General features: G+C 35.6%; 1 protein-coding gene across 1 annotated transcript in view; it reads right to left on the reverse strand.

Moving 5' to 3' along the window:
- LOC123552655 (E3 ubiquitin-protein ligase rnf213-alpha-like) overlaps positions 1–15,905 on the reverse strand; it is a 128,875-nt gene that overhangs the window by 79,436 nt on the left and 33,534 nt on the right. The window contains exons 16-24 of the mRNA XM_053540034.1: positions 13,561–13,702; positions 12,087–12,285; positions 8,622–8,859; positions 7,591–7,737; positions 6,987–7,092; positions 4,709–4,874; positions 3,938–4,106; positions 3,488–3,648; positions 29–226 (exon numbers count right to left, since the gene is read on the reverse strand). Coding sequence (XP_053396009.1) covers positions 29–226; positions 3,488–3,648; positions 3,938–4,106; positions 4,709–4,874; positions 6,987–7,092; positions 7,591–7,737; positions 8,622–8,859; positions 12,087–12,285; positions 13,561–13,702 — 1,526 coding nt within the window. The remainder of the gene's footprint in view (positions 1–28; positions 227–3,487; positions 3,649–3,937; positions 4,107–4,708; positions 4,875–6,986; positions 7,093–7,590; positions 7,738–8,621; positions 8,860–12,086; positions 12,286–13,560; positions 13,703–15,905) is intronic.

Below are 15,905 nucleotides of genomic sequence, written 5' to 3' on the forward strand. Positions count from 1 at the left end.
AACTTGCACATGTCCAGTAGATTTTTACCTTGGAAGAGCATCAAAATTTTCTTGCATGGGAGCATGGTTTCTGACAAGTGAATCATACAGATTCTGTTTCATTATTCCATGTTCAAGTACTGTTCTTGTCTGCTGGTCAATCAAATTTCCTGAACCTCGATCAATGAAAAATCCAAGGAAGGTGAATGTAAATCTGTCTGAGTTGAAGAACAAGTAGGGATGTGGACTGAAAAAAAGGAAGTATAAATTCATGTATTTAAAATTTATTACTAACACAAGAGGGTCATGAGGACCCTGGATCGCTCACCTGAGTAATATGAGCTACAAGTTTCAAATGTCAAACTGATGCTAAAATATTAAGAAAGTAGGTCAGTAGGTCACATTCATGGTCACTGAAAGTCAGTTTTAAGATCGGTGTGTAAAACTGTATATGTCATTCAAATTTCAAGGCTGTATCTTAAAAAACAACAAAGTAGGTCAGTAGGTCAAGGTCACAGTCAAGTGACCCCTAATTACTTGGGGTCATCAGGTAATTATAATTAAACAGTCTAAGAAATATGATCAGATAATTGCTGAAGTATTTTTTCCTATATAACTCATATAAAAACTAAATGACCCTCAGGGCGGGGCCTCTTTTCACCCCAGGGGCATAATTTGAACAATCTTGTTAGAGAGCCACTAGGCAATGGTACATACCAACAAGAGCTGTCTGATGACAGCGCGCTCGACTATTCGAAGAACTGATTGAAGAATGGGGTCAAAATATTTCCACGGATATTCAGACAAAAGAAATAAATAGATTAGACAAACAATGTTCCTGTATTACTTTGATTTCGATAAGTCTTGCACTAAATGGCAATATATGAGCCAATTTCAAAGTCCAAAAAGGGCCATAATTCAGCCAAAATAGTTATGTACTCTTGCCTACAGATGGAAATCATAATGATAAACAAGTGTCCAAAGTTTAAAAGCCATATGTCAAATAGTTTTGACAAAACATGGACTTGTATGAAAACAGAACCAATTTCAAAGTCCAAAAAGGGCCATAATTCAGCCAAAATAGATGACAGAGTTATGTTCTCTTTCCTACAGATAGAGACTACTATACTTAACAAGTGATAAAAGTTTAAAAGCCATATGTCAAACACTTTACAAAAAATATGAACTGGTACGAAAAACTTAACCAAGATTTCTAAGTCAAAAGGGGCCATAATTCAGCCAAAATCTTTGATGGAGTTATGTACTCTTGCCTATAACTGAACATGGTGATGGTAAACAGGTGTTGAAAGTTTCAAAGCTTTATCTCAAAAGACTTTGTCAAAATATGAACTGGTACGAAATATTAACCCAGATTTCTAAGTCAAAAAGGGCCATAATTCAGCCAAAATCCTTGATGGAGTTATGTGCTCTTGCGTATAACTGGACATGGTAATGGTAAAAAAGTGCTGAAAGTTTCAAAGCTTTATCTCAAAAGACTTTGTCTAAATATGAACTGGTACGAAAAACTTTACCAAGATTTCTAAGTCGAAAGGGGCCATAATTCAGCCAAAATCCCTGATGGAGTTATGTACTCTTGCCTATAACTGGCCATGGTGATGGTAAACAAGTGTTGAAAGTTTCAAAGCTTTATCTTGAAAGACTTTATCTTAATATGAACTGGTACGAAAAACTTAACCAAGATTTCTAAGTCGAAAGGGGCCATAATTCAGCCAAAATCCCTGATGGAGTTATGTACTCTTGCCTATAACTGGCCATGGTGATGGTAAACAAGTGTTGAAAGTTTAAAAGCTTTATCTTAAAAGACTTTGTCAAAATATGAACTGGTACGAAAAACTTAACCATGATTTCTAAGTCAAAAGGGGCCATAATTCAGCCAAAATCATTGATGGAGTTATGTGCTCTTGCCTATAACTGGCCATGATGATGGTAAATAAGTGTTGAAAGTTTCAAAGCTTTATCTCAAAAGACTTTGTCAAAATGTGGACTGGTACGAAAAACTTAACCAAGGTGTGACGCCGACGCCGTGGTGAGTAGGATAGCTCTACTTATTCTTCGAATAGTCGAGCTAAAAATGAAAAGCCTAGGCATTGAACTTTCAGTCAAGAATATTTTTTAAAGTTTTTTCTTATGTAAGTCTATGTAAAACTTGCGACCCCGAGGGCAGGGCCTCTTTTCAACCCAGGGGCATAACTTGAACATTCTTGGTAGATGACCACAAGGTAATGCTACATACCAAATATCAAAGGCCTAAGTCTTATGGTTTCAGACAAGAAGATTTTTTAAGTTTTTTCCTATATAAGTCTATGTAAAATTTGGGACCCCCCGGGGGGCCTCTTTTCACCCAAGAGGCATAATTTGAACAACCTTTATAGAGGACCATTAGATAATGTCACATGCCAAATATTGAGGCTCTATGCCTTGTGGTTTTGGACATGAAGATTTTCAAAGTTTTCTATATATAAGTCTATGTAAACCATGTGACCCCCAGGGCGGGGCCATATTTGACCCTAGGGGGATAATTTGAACAATCTTGGTAGAGGACCACTGGATGATGCTACATACCAAATATAAAAGCCCTATAACCTGTGGTTTTGGACAAGAAGATTTTTAAAGTTTTTCATTTTGGTTGCCATGGCAACCAGAGTTCTGTATGGAATTCAATTCTTTGAAATTTTTTTAAAGAAGACCATCCAAGGAACATCCCTGTGAAGTTTCATCAAAATTGGCCTGGTGGTTTAGGAGGAGATGTTGTTTAAAGGAAAGTGTGGACTGACAGTGAGCGATCACAATAGCTCACCCTGAGCGTTTGGCTCAGGTGAGCTAAAAACAAAGTGAAACCTTTGTTAAAGATCACCTACAAAGAAATGTTACAACATTAAAACCTACCTATAAAGACTGCAATTTTCTCTTTATATAAATTTACAAGTACCGATGCTAAGAAACCACCCATTAACAAAGACAACGTTCTTTATTTTCAAACCATGGTCTTTACAGACAGGGTTGCCTGTATTTATAACTATCTTAAATTCTATAAGACATATGCTGAAAACATGTGTAAAGTTTGAAAGCATTTGGCCCAGGACTTTTAGAGAACATTGCTTATGTGCAAAATTTTAAGGATGCAGACCCTGACAAAAAGGGTGACAACAAAAGCACTATATGAATAATTTCAAATATTCAAGCTAAAACTGAACTAACAGAGTTGTACCTATTGTAAAGCACATCTGGCAGTTGGCTCAGTGGTTTTCTGAGAATCAATAAATAAGCAAAATGAAACTTTCCACAGAAACATGACTCAGCACCCACTGAAAAGTTCAGCCTCTACATTATTTCATGTTTGGCTACTTTAAAATCTTTCCTAAGACTTACCCAACATGATAATAAAGGAGGAAAGAAGCAAAACGTTGAAGTGAATAATACCATTATTTTGAATAACAACCCAAGGGAAAAAAGTATCGTGGCAAAAATAAAACCCAACATTTAGTACCTGCTTTCCCAGGTCCTTCTCATCTGGTAAGCATGTAGGTCATCTCCATTTTCCTCAATGTCCTCCCCTTCACCATCATCCATACGCTCCTCTCTAACTTGAGGTTCTGGTCTAAGCCCGGGTGATTCTTCACTCATATCCAATGAACGTGTAGAAAAATCCTGAACATGGTAAAGGGTACTAACTGATTTTCAGCGTTTAAGCACTCACAAACTAAGATGTTTTCATAAAGCTTCAAGTGCAACCAAAGTGCTGAGGTTTTTTAGGGCAATGTTATACTAACATTTTAGATCTACCATTAATCAAAAGTAAACTACTGAACCTCTTTCTAAGTTGAAGCAAAATTGAGCCTGGTTAAATACTTCACTTTCTAATATACTCCATGCAAATTCTTTCAGATTACAAAGTACTATTACAGCTTCTTTATTTTGTGTCAACTTTTTGTCTTACCCTTGACATCTGAATCAGGAATCTCAGAACAAATGTGGAGAAGCCTGGAAGATCTTCTGCAGCTGCAGCACTAACAAACATGTTGTTCTCAAAATCTACCAGCTGGGTGTTAAGAAACCAAACAAAATGATGAAGCTCGGACCAAGATGGATCTTCTAATCCACAATGCCTGTAAAATAACATCTTATGATTGTATTGTAAATCATACACAGAACTTTTCGATTTTCAGAGGAAGTAAAATAAAACAAAACTTTCTAAAGTCTTTCATATATATATTCTTACTTGGTATTCCTATAAAATGTACATTTATAATGAATTGTTTACAAGGCTGCCCGATGATCAAAAAGCACTGAAAATCTGCTTATGTTGCCATGGAACAATGTGTCACTATTGCAAAATATAAAAGAATTAAGTAAGAAGTCAAATTCTTATGTTTAAACATACCTTACAATAGAAACTCATGAAACATGTACAAAAAAGTCTTTAAGAAACTCGACAGAAAGCTGCTAGCTTATGGTTGTCCTTGAAGTCAAATTTTTTACAGCTAGCTTAGTTATTTTGTATGCTTACAGCTGAACAGACACAACCCTTACTTTCAAGCTAACTGCTTCAAAAATGGTATGACCTATTTCTAAATAAGTAATTTCAAATACATACTAGACGATTTCTAACTATAGTATATTCATACTATCTAAAGCTCAAGTAAATTAATTTATAGAACTGCATTTCTGATTTCAAAAAAAAAACAACCTGCAAATGAAGACTTTTCACCTTAGTAATGTTTGCAGACAAGTCTGGGGACTTCCTTCTGGGTTGTGAGGCTGCACGTCACCAAGTTGTCTCCTCTGGTCCAGTCGCAGTAAATACTGGAATGTTCTTTGGAAAACTGAACTTCTGAACTGTTTTTCATCAAACAACTGATCCGACTCTTTGAAGTCTGAAAAAATTTAAGAACATGATATAGATATCTAGCTAAATAAGTGCAACAGCATCTCTTCGATGCATTTAATCATTCAGCATAAACTTACTGACTTAAAACAAAAGGTATATAATGTCATTCTGTATAAAATCATATTTTACATGTTTCTAAAATAATTGGGCGATTTGAATATTCAAACCCTCTAGTTTGACCATTAGCCAATGATAAAGTTGCAATTAGCAAATATTTACAAAATAAATATATAATAATGGCAAAATGTTGGTGTATAAAATCAAACTTCTGCATACTAATACTAATATAATCATTCTTTCATATTCAAAGAGCAAATTTGTACATTTCCATGATTCCTTGTAACATTTTTCACAAAGAAATCCAAATCCTAGCACAGATTATGTTTAGCTTCTCACATATCTCATTTGACCTTCAATAAACAGCCTGTTATTAAAGGTACAGTTGGAACACCAGTATCACAAAAACTGTTACAAATGTACAGTTGTAACGGCAAGACAGTACAAACAAGTGGAATGTTTCATTTAATTCTGGTTCTCTATAAGGAAACTGAAATACCCATTGTTATCATTTTGTTTTGTACACAAGAATATTTAGACAAAGTAAAACAAACAAGCAAATTTGATGATTTGGTATCCCCCGCCGAAAGGGTTTGTGGTGAGGAATGGCAAAACAGTATATCCGACAAAAAGTTAAGGATGTTACTAAGAGGCAAATAATTTCATTAGTCAAAATCAATTTAACAGAAAATGAATGCTATTTTTTGGTGGTGGTGGTGGTGGGGGGGGGGGGGGGCGGCGGGGGTGACTGTACAAAACATCATTTGTTGATTAGAAATATTGATGGAAAATCAAAAATTAAAAAAAAAAAAAAAAAAAAATGATGGGGGGGGGGGGGAAGGGGGCAGGATGATGCATGCTTTGGGTGGTGGGCATGACTGGGTGGAGGCGTGAGGTGGTGGAATGGTACAACTTTGCATGTTGATAAATATTCATGGAAGGTTTGAGGGGGGGGGGGGGGGGAGGGGGAGGGGGGTGACCAAGGTAAGGTGGTGACCAGGTGTGGGTACACAACTTCACATGTTTATAATAAATGTTCATGGAAAAGAATGAAAGAAGTTTAATGAAATTCTACCAATTGGTTGGTTTGTTATGTACAAGTCTGTAGATTTTTAAACAATTAAAGGGCAATAACTCTAAGGAAAATTGACCAATTAAAAAAAAAATGACAGGCATCATCGAAGTATGTTGGTTCATATTTATTTCAAGTTTCATAAAAATTTTTTAGTATTTTCATATCCGGGATAGTACCTTGTACTAATTATATGTATATAATTATATGTATTTGCATTTTGATATTTTGATTAACGTTTTCCCGCCATTTGACGTTACATTATCAGTTTTACGTCATGTCCGTTGTTTATATTTGTATGTGTATTATCCTGATGAAGGCGTTAGCCGAAACGTTGATGAGATAAAAAAAACTATACATAATACGTGTTGTTGTTGAAATACCTATCACATTTTCAAGTTTCATGAAATTCTACCAGCTTGTTACTGAGAAATTGCTGCAGACGTGGATTTTTCATTAAATCAAGGGCAGTAACTCTAAGGGAAATTGACCAATCAAAAAAAAAACTTGGCGGGCATCATCACAGTATGTTGGTGCATGTTTATTTCAAGTTTTATGAAATTCTACATGATAGTTACTGAGAAATGGCTGCGGACGGACATTTTTGGGCATTTTTCATTAAATCAAGGGCAATAACTCTAAGGAAAATTGACCAATCAAAAAAAAAACTTGACGGGCATCATCGCAGTATGTTGGTTCATGTTTATTTCAAGTTTCCTGAAATTCTATATGCTAGTTACTGAGAAATGGCTGCGGACGGACGCACGGACAATGCCATTTCAATACCCCTTTCCCGATTTCATCGGCGGGGGATAAAAACACATACACAACAAATAAGAGGAACACAGTGGTCACAAACTTAGAAACCACAAGGGTAAAATACCACTGGGGAGTTTAAATATCAAATTATTCACAAAGCCTCACTTGTTATGCTTTTCAGCAAACAAAGAGCAATATAAAATTTACTACCATGTGGCCTAACATTGAGATAGATCTGCAGGCTTTCCTGTGGTGATCTACAAGTCAGGTCCGGTAAAATACTCAACATTGGATGTACATACAGAAGGTCTGCTCCCTGGAATTTGAAAATAAATATGTTTTTCTATACCATAAGTTTCTATGACTTTTATTCTACAGGATACAAATAATCATATTAGTTATTGGTGACAACATTTCAGTTATAATAATTATTACAATGGCAATCAGTTAATTTCATGCCTCATTGAATTAATGGCCCAATTTATATTACCGGTATGTTTCCTTAGGTGAAATCAAATCAACTGACCCAAAAGGCAGAATATTAACAAGCTACAATGTTAAATTGGACACAGATTTTTTACATATGTTATATTGTTATATGAGATGCATTTTATCAGACTTTGCTCATGGAAACACTTCATTATGAAATGGTACTAGTAAAATTTTTCCTATATTTTGAAAATTTTCAAAATGAAATATTAACTAATAACTAAATATTTTGGAACAATGCCTATACTAAATTCTTCATAATTATTCATTCTCTTTTAATAAAATTATTTCCAGATGACAAGAAATCAAATTAAATTTCAAATACCCTTCTGTTTGTAGCTTGATACATTAAAGGCATTGTCTCAATCAGGTAAATGTCAGTTGGAGATTTTCTCCATACAAATCCAGTCTTGTCCATCAGACACCCAAGTACAAGCAGGTTGAACAGTAGATAATCTACACCATTCTCCACCTGTTTATGAAAATATTCATTTTAATAAAACACAACATTTTTACAGAAATGTGTCCTATTAATCTAAATTTAGACTTGCCTCATGAGATAAATCAATATGGAAGTCTGTCATTTCCCTCAGATGTTCAATTTATTCAAAGTATCTAGTGTCAGTAATATGTATCTCTTGAGATCCAACAAAGTGAAACAGTCAGCTCTTCATTTCCCTTATATGTAAATTATGTCATAATTACTGAAGCTCTATTACAAAGGTACATACCACATGAGCTGCATCATAACCAGCCTTGATGCAGTTTCCACTGTTCTTTGATTCATATATATACACCTGTATTAAGGCATTAAATATTATCCCATTATATAAAACTAGATAGTCTGGCTGTCACCTTCTCTGGATGTGTTGTTGTTTCCAATACTATGTAGTACACCATAACAGTTACTACGGTACCTGATTTATTATATTCTAATTTGCCTTCCGAAGTACATCTATCTTACAGTCACTTCCAACAGATGTGATGAATGTTCTAGATTTCTACACAAAGACTTACCATATTACATCTGGCTGCAACTATGTCAGTTGGTGTTTAACTCAAAGTAACATAATTTAGGTCATAAGGTGAATTTCCAGCTTTAGATAATGGAGAAAGACACTTAAGCATCATCCAGGCATTAGTTGAGGCAAAGGTGGGCACCCGAGTATAACCACCAACGTAGTGCCAACTAGTTGAACAGATACCTAACATTAATCTATTACAGTGAAGTTTCAAAACTGCTGTGATGAGGGACAAGAGATCGTAACCCCTCAGCAACAGATGCCCAATTACATCTGACTGTTACTTGCTTCAAAGTGTTTTACTGGTTTAGCATTAATTCACATGAAGATTTACCTCATGAGATACATCTATATGAAACAGTCTGGCAGTAACCTCCTCTGGACGTGTTGTATGTTCTAGGAGTCTTTGGATGACATAATGAAGATCTATGGTTTTCTCCTGCAGTGGGATAGACACCGTGTCTGATCTGACTGCCCCTCTATTCAGGCTTGACAATTCCTCTTCCCTCCTGTGTTTAAATAATGTCTTTCCCACACCCGCTCTCCAGGATTTGATCACACGTACGGTAGACCTTTATATCATAAAAAGCAATATGTTAATAATCCGCCAACGAGAAACACATCCAAACAACTTCCAATTAATTTTGTCTTAGATTACATATGATCCCTCATCTCATAATATTTTATATCAGAAGTTAATGTGCATACAGAAAATATGACAGATACAAATCACTTTTCATAATTAAAATGTTTACTGAGAAAAATTCAAAAGGTAACGGTTTTGATGATCCTAGATCCCTCACATGAGTTTCACAGCTCAAACCTGTTTCTTTAGGGCTATGGTTATGATTCAACTATTTTGGAAGTGGGTCACCAAAGGAGCGATTATGTGAAATTACTCTAAAATCTGAAGTTTCAAACGAAAGTTTCAAAGTGTCCCCTACATATCTATAAGCCCCGGACATGGCAGCTATGGTTATTAGAAATCAGGACAGCCATCCTTGATAGAAGTTCCCTCAAGGAACATTAAAGAAACTAGAGCTGCTTTTGAGAAAAGCGCATGTCTCGCACAACTGCCTAAACATCTGAATAGTAGTATATGAGTCAACCATGCACCAAAACCTCAACTGCCTTATCAGACTTTCAGTGCTTTGATTATCACACAACTGCCTTATCAGACTTTCAGTGCTTTGATTATCACTCAACTGCCTTATCAGACTTTCAGTGCTTTGATTATCTCTTAACTGCCTTATCAGACTTTCAGTGCTTTGATTATCACTCAACTGCCTTATCAAATTTTCAGTGCTTTGGTCATCAAGTGTCAAGGGCTATAACCTGGGTCGATTTGGCTAGTTATCGAACTTGGCTGAGGACTTATTGGCAAACACATTTTGTTCAAGTTTGGTGAAGATCAGATGAGAAATGTTTGACTTAGAGTGCAGACAAAATTTGTGACAGACACACACACAGAAAGGAGTAAATCAATATGTCTCCTACACCACTGTGTGGTAGGAGACATAATTATATAAAGATTTACTTTAATAATGATTGCAATTTTGCACATTGGCATTAAACTATTAAGTGTATAGCTATTTATCAGGCGTATTTTCATAACAAAACAGAACAAGAGGACCATGATGGTCCTGAATCGCTCACCTATCTCCACATGACCCAGTGTTCAACTGAGTATGACATCGTTATTTCTATTATTTGACATAGTGACCTAGTTTTTGAGCACATGTGACCTAGATATCATCAAGATAAAAAATTCTGACCAATTTTCATGAAGATCCATTGAAAAATATGGCCTCTAGAGAGGTCAAAAGGTTTTTCTATTAATTGACCTAATGACCTAGTTTTTGAAGGCACGTGACCCACTTTTAAACTTGACCTAGATATCATCAAGGTGAACATTCTCAACAATTTTCATGAAGATCTCGTGAAAAATATGGCCTCTAGAGAGGTCACAAGGTTTTTCTATTTTTCGACCTACTGACCTAGTTTTTGACCGCACATGACCCAGTTACGAACCTGACCTAGATATCATCAAGCTGAACATTCTCACCAATTTTCATGAAGATCCATTGAGAAATATGGCCTCTAGAGAGGTCACAAGGTTTTTTCTATTTTTAGACCTATTGACCTAGTTTTTGACCCCACGTGACCAAGTTTCCAACCTGACTTAGATATCATCAAGATGAACATTCTGACCAATATTCATGAAGATCTCATGAAAAATATGGCCTCTAGAGAGGTTACAAGGTTTTTCTATTTTTAGATCTACTGACCTAGTTTTTAACCCCACATGACCCAGTTTCGAACTTGACCTAGATATCTTCAAGGTAAACATTCTGACCAATATTCATGAAGATCCATTGAAAAATATCGCCTCCAGAGAGGTCACAAGGTTTTTCTATTTTTAGACCTACTGACCTAGTTTTTGACCGCACATGACCCAGTTTCGAACCTGACCTAGATATCATCAAGATGAACATTCTGACCAATTTTCATGAAGATGCATTGAGAAATATGGCCTCTAGAGAGGTCACAAGGTTTTTCTATTTTTAGACCTAATGACCTAGTTTTTGACCCTACGTGACCCAGTTTCGAACTTGACCTAGATATCATCAAGATAAACATTCTGACCAATATTCATGAAGATCTCATGAAAAATATGGCCTCTAGAGAGGTCACAAGGTTTTTCTATTTTTAGACCTACTGACCTAGTTTTTGACCCCACGTGACCCAGTTTCGAACTTGGCCTAGATATCATCAAGGTGAACATTCTGACCAATTTTCATAAAGATCTTGTGAAATATATGGCCTCTAGAGAGGTCACAAGGTTTTTCTATTTTTAGACCTACTGACCTAGTTTTTGATGGCACGTGACCCAGTTTCGAACTTGACCTAGATATCATCAAGATGAACATTCTGACCAACTTTCATAAAGATCCCATGAAAAATGTGACCTCTAGAGTGGTCACAAGCAAAAGTTTACAGACGCACGGACGCACGGACGGACAACGGACGACGGACACCGCGCGATCACAAAAGCTCACCTTGTCACTTTGTGACAGGTGAGCTAAAAAGTGGAAACAAGTCAATTGAAGTTCAGGAAGAAAATGTGGCCTTTTGAGTGTTAACAGTGTTTTTCTATGATCTGAATTAGTGACCCAGTATTTTACCAAGATAATCCAGTTTCAGAACTGACACAGAATTCATTTTGACAAAGATTTCTGACAATCAAGAAGAAAATGTGGCATCTAGTGTGTTAAGGTTTTTCTATGAATCGATCTAGTGACCTAGTTTAAAATTAAAGTAACCCAATTTTGAACTTGACCACAATCTAATAGAGTCAAACATTCTGACCAAATTTTATGTAGATCAAGTAGAAAATGTGACCTCTAGTGTTAACAAAGTTTTTCTATGATCTGATCGAATGACTTAGTTTAAGACCTAATGTTTTAAACTTGATCTGTTTCATATAAGAAAAAAACAGTCTGATAAAGTTTTATGAAGATCAAGTAAACTTTTGCCCTCTACACTGTTGATAAGGTTTTCAAGTTAACTGACCTAGTGACCTAGTTTCTGAACCCAGACTATCAAGTAACAAACTGTCCCAGATGTTATTGAGGGTAACATTCTGCCCAGGTTTCATTAACCATTAACACTGGGTCAAAATCTGAAGTGTTAACAGTGAAATCACTGAGGAAGGACCATGCTCTAAAATAGCTAAAAAATCTTTAGGATTAGTATAATATCATACAGGTCCTAAAGTATAGCATAATTTCTATCTTACCTCTGTTTATCTACATCAGCAGCTGGTCTGATTCCTGATAAAGCTCGCTGTTGTATTGCAAGTTTGTTGGCTAGGTACTCTCTCAGATGTGTGGTATTTGCAGGTAATGGTTGTCTCTTGAACTTGTCGAGAGATGATACTATAGTAGACCTATACTCATTGTCTGAACCACAGATCACCAACAAACGATACTTCAAATCTGTAAAAATGTGAATCATTTAATGAACCAATACTTTAATTTTTTCACTGTACAAAATTAATGATGTCACTACATGCAAATCATGGAGTTGCTGTAAATTATCAGTTGCCCTGTCTGCTATGCATTTAAGATAAAAGTGGTTTTGGATCAGGTTGAGCATGTCTTGCTTTATGTTTGCATTGGGTTTAGCACTCTTTTCAACAGTATTTCAGTCATGTAACAGGGAGCAGTTTACCTAACCAGCATTTCTGGATTCTGTACAAGTATTAAGCTGTTTTTTTTGCTTTTCAAGATAAATCAGAGGTGAAGACTAAATGATTCCATACAATATGTTTTATCAAATTGTCACAGAGATAATATGTCTCGCCCAGTGACCTCCTTACTGAGCTGTTTTTTTGTGTTTTTGTTAGGTTTAACGTTGCACCGACACAATTCAGGTCATATGGCAACATTCCAGCTTTGATGGTTGAGGAAGACCCCAGGTGCCCCTCCATGCATTATTTAATCACGAGCGGGCACGTGGGTAGAACCACCGACCTTCTGTAATCCAGCTGGACGGCTTCCTCACAGGAAGAATTCAATGCCCTGAGTGAGACTCGAACCCACATCGGTGAGGTGCCAGTGATTTGAAGTCAGCGACCTTAACCACTCGGCCAAGGAGGCCCCCTACTGAGCTGGGTAGACACACTGTTTTGCTAGTGTTTGCACAATTCGACGTCCCAGAAATATAAGGTCGTAGCTGATACTTACGACCTTTTATGACCTATATATTTTCGGAAACTACGTTGAAAGGGCCATAATCTAAACATAAAATCATAATTCTATGACCCTGTTTATTAAACAAAAAGACATTTTGCTAATAATATAAGGTTGTATCTGTTATTTAGGACCCATTTTATGGTGAGTTTTAGGAACCTGAGATCTACCGAAGTAAAAGGTCGTATCTGCCACATACGACCTTTTAAGATTGCATATTACATGCTTTTTGATACAACAACTATATAGTATTAAATATGTCTTAAGTAGCAGATACGTCATTTCATTATTGATGATTGTAAAAAGGCATATACATAATTTCTTAAATACCCTTAGTTCCATAAATATATGGCAATCATTACTGTCAGTATTTAAAAGCATTCACTATGTGGTTGCAACAGCAATACAAACAGCTTTGGTGAGAAATCTGCAAAACAAAATCTACTTTTTTTTTTCAGTTTTCTTAAAAGTACTGTTTTTCACAGAACTACATTAACTAAATAGACAAACACCACCAACCTAGGTAGTGAACTTCAAGGAGATATTCTTCCAGGCATCTCTCTGCCACTTCACTAACATCATAGTCCAACATGTCAGCATTCACAAGACAGTGAATCTTTCTAGCTCCATCAAATATTGCTCTCCTCCAAAATATGTCTACCTGTAAGGGTCATGAAATTGAAACTGACAAATGTGTTTAAACTAATTTCAAACTAATTTTCATTTTAACTCCAAGCCTATGCCACTGAATACCTGTGATAGCAGACCCCCACAACTCTAAGGACCACTTGGGGCACTATTTTCACTTCTGATTTAAAGTGTGGTCCAACTGGATATAAAAAAGTCCTTCTCTAGATCCTGCCATTTCAGTAATATTCCAGTACATCTTAACATTATTTTGGGGAAATTAATTAGGTGTTTGTGCAAAAACAAGTTCTTTCTAAATTTGTATGGAAATAATCTTTGTTAGTAAGAGTAAACTTTCGATTTATTCCAATATGCAATGTTCATATGTTCAATACATAACAATAATAATTGTAAAACAAATTCGTTTTTTTCCTTTACACTATTTAAAAAAATCAAAAACTCAGACAAAGACATACATGTATATACTTAAGGTATTTTCCAAAATATTGTGGAGATAGATTTGCTGCAGGAAAAGCATGTTTTAAATATGTGTCCCTTTATACAGATCTAGGATGATAATTTGACACTTACATGTACATAAAATAATACCAATGACATAACAAAAAATTATAGGATGGCTTAACTTTTCCTAATTCAGTAATTAAATCATACCTAATAAATGCAGCTTAAATGATCATTAATGGATATATCCTTTAAACAATTTATTCATGTACTGATAATCATCTAATTGCCATCCTATATCTATAGCAATCTTACTGTTATGTTATCTATTATTGAATATGACCAAAACTCTAATTGAAATATTAAATTGACTGCCATAGTCAATATAATTTTTTTGTTTTGGTTTGGAAATAAGACTAGGAAAAACGGAATTTCATGTTTGATTTGTTTGACGGCACTATCGTGTTATTTTTTAAACTGCAAGAGCGATTTTTATTACATGTTTTTCAGGGAATTATCCAAATACATGTACAATGTATTAGAGTGAATAATACCAGGTATTTTCACAGTGAAAAATATCAAATGTATTTTCCACTGGTAAGAAACTATAAAATGGGTAAATATAGTCAAAACATGAAACAAAAAAAATTTGTTTTACTTGTAAGATCAAAATATTTTTCATTCATAAACGCCATATCTTACATTTTCACTCGTAGTTATGCCACATGTACGATCCAGTTGGTTCATGAACTAGGCTGAGATAATACTCATAAACATTGACAGAGATCAAGTTTGGTGACCACTGGATAAAGAATTGCTCAATTTAGACAGTGGACACCTTTTGTGGATGCTGCCTGCTGTGGGTAATCCTTGGTATATGTCCAATTTCATGAGTTATAACAAGAGGGTCATGATGACCCTGGATCACTCACCTGAGTAATATGAGCTACATGTTTCAAATGTCAAACTGATGATTTTTAGAATTTTTTTGGAAAATTTTCCGATGTACAATCAAGTAACCCCTGGGGCGGGGCCAATTTTAACCTGGGGGTCATGATTTGAAAAAAGTTTGTAGAAGTCTACTAGGCAATGTTACAGATCAAATATCTAAGATCTAAGCCTTCTGGTTTATTTTTAGCAAATTTATGAAGATTTCCCTATGTACAATCAAGAAACCCCTGGGGCTGAGTCAATTTGACCCTGGGGGGGGATGTCAGTTTGACCCTGGGAGGGGGGGTCAAGATTTGAACAAATTTTGTAGAGGTCCACTAGGCAATGCTACATGTCAAATATATAAGCTCTAGGCCTTCTGGTTTATTTTTAGAAAATTTTGAAGATTTTTATATGTACAATCAAGTAACACCATTAGGCGGGGTCATGATTTGAACAAATTTTGTAGAAGTCTACTAGGCAATGCTACATGTCAAATATCTAAGATCTAGGCCTTCTGGTTTATTTTTAGAAAATTTTGAAGATTTTCCGATGTACAATCAAGCAACCACATTGGGCGGAGTCAATTTTGACCCCGGGGGTCATGATTTGAATAAATTTTATAGAAGTCTACTAGGCAATGCTACATGTCAAATATCTAAGATCTAGGCCTTCTGGTTTATTTTTAGAAAATTTTTGATTTTCCTATGTAAAATCAAGTGACCCTGGTGCAGGGTCAATTTTGACCCCGGGGGTCATGATTTGAACAAATTTTGTAGAGGTCCACTAGGCAATGCTACATGTCAAATATATAAGCTCTAGGCCTTCCGGTTTATTTTTAGAAA

This window comes from Mercenaria mercenaria, chromosome 4 (assembly GCF_021730395.1).
Source record: "Mercenaria mercenaria strain notata chromosome 4, MADL_Memer_1, whole genome shotgun sequence".
Lineage (NCBI taxonomy): Eukaryota > Metazoa > Mollusca > Bivalvia > Venerida > Veneridae > Mercenaria > Mercenaria mercenaria.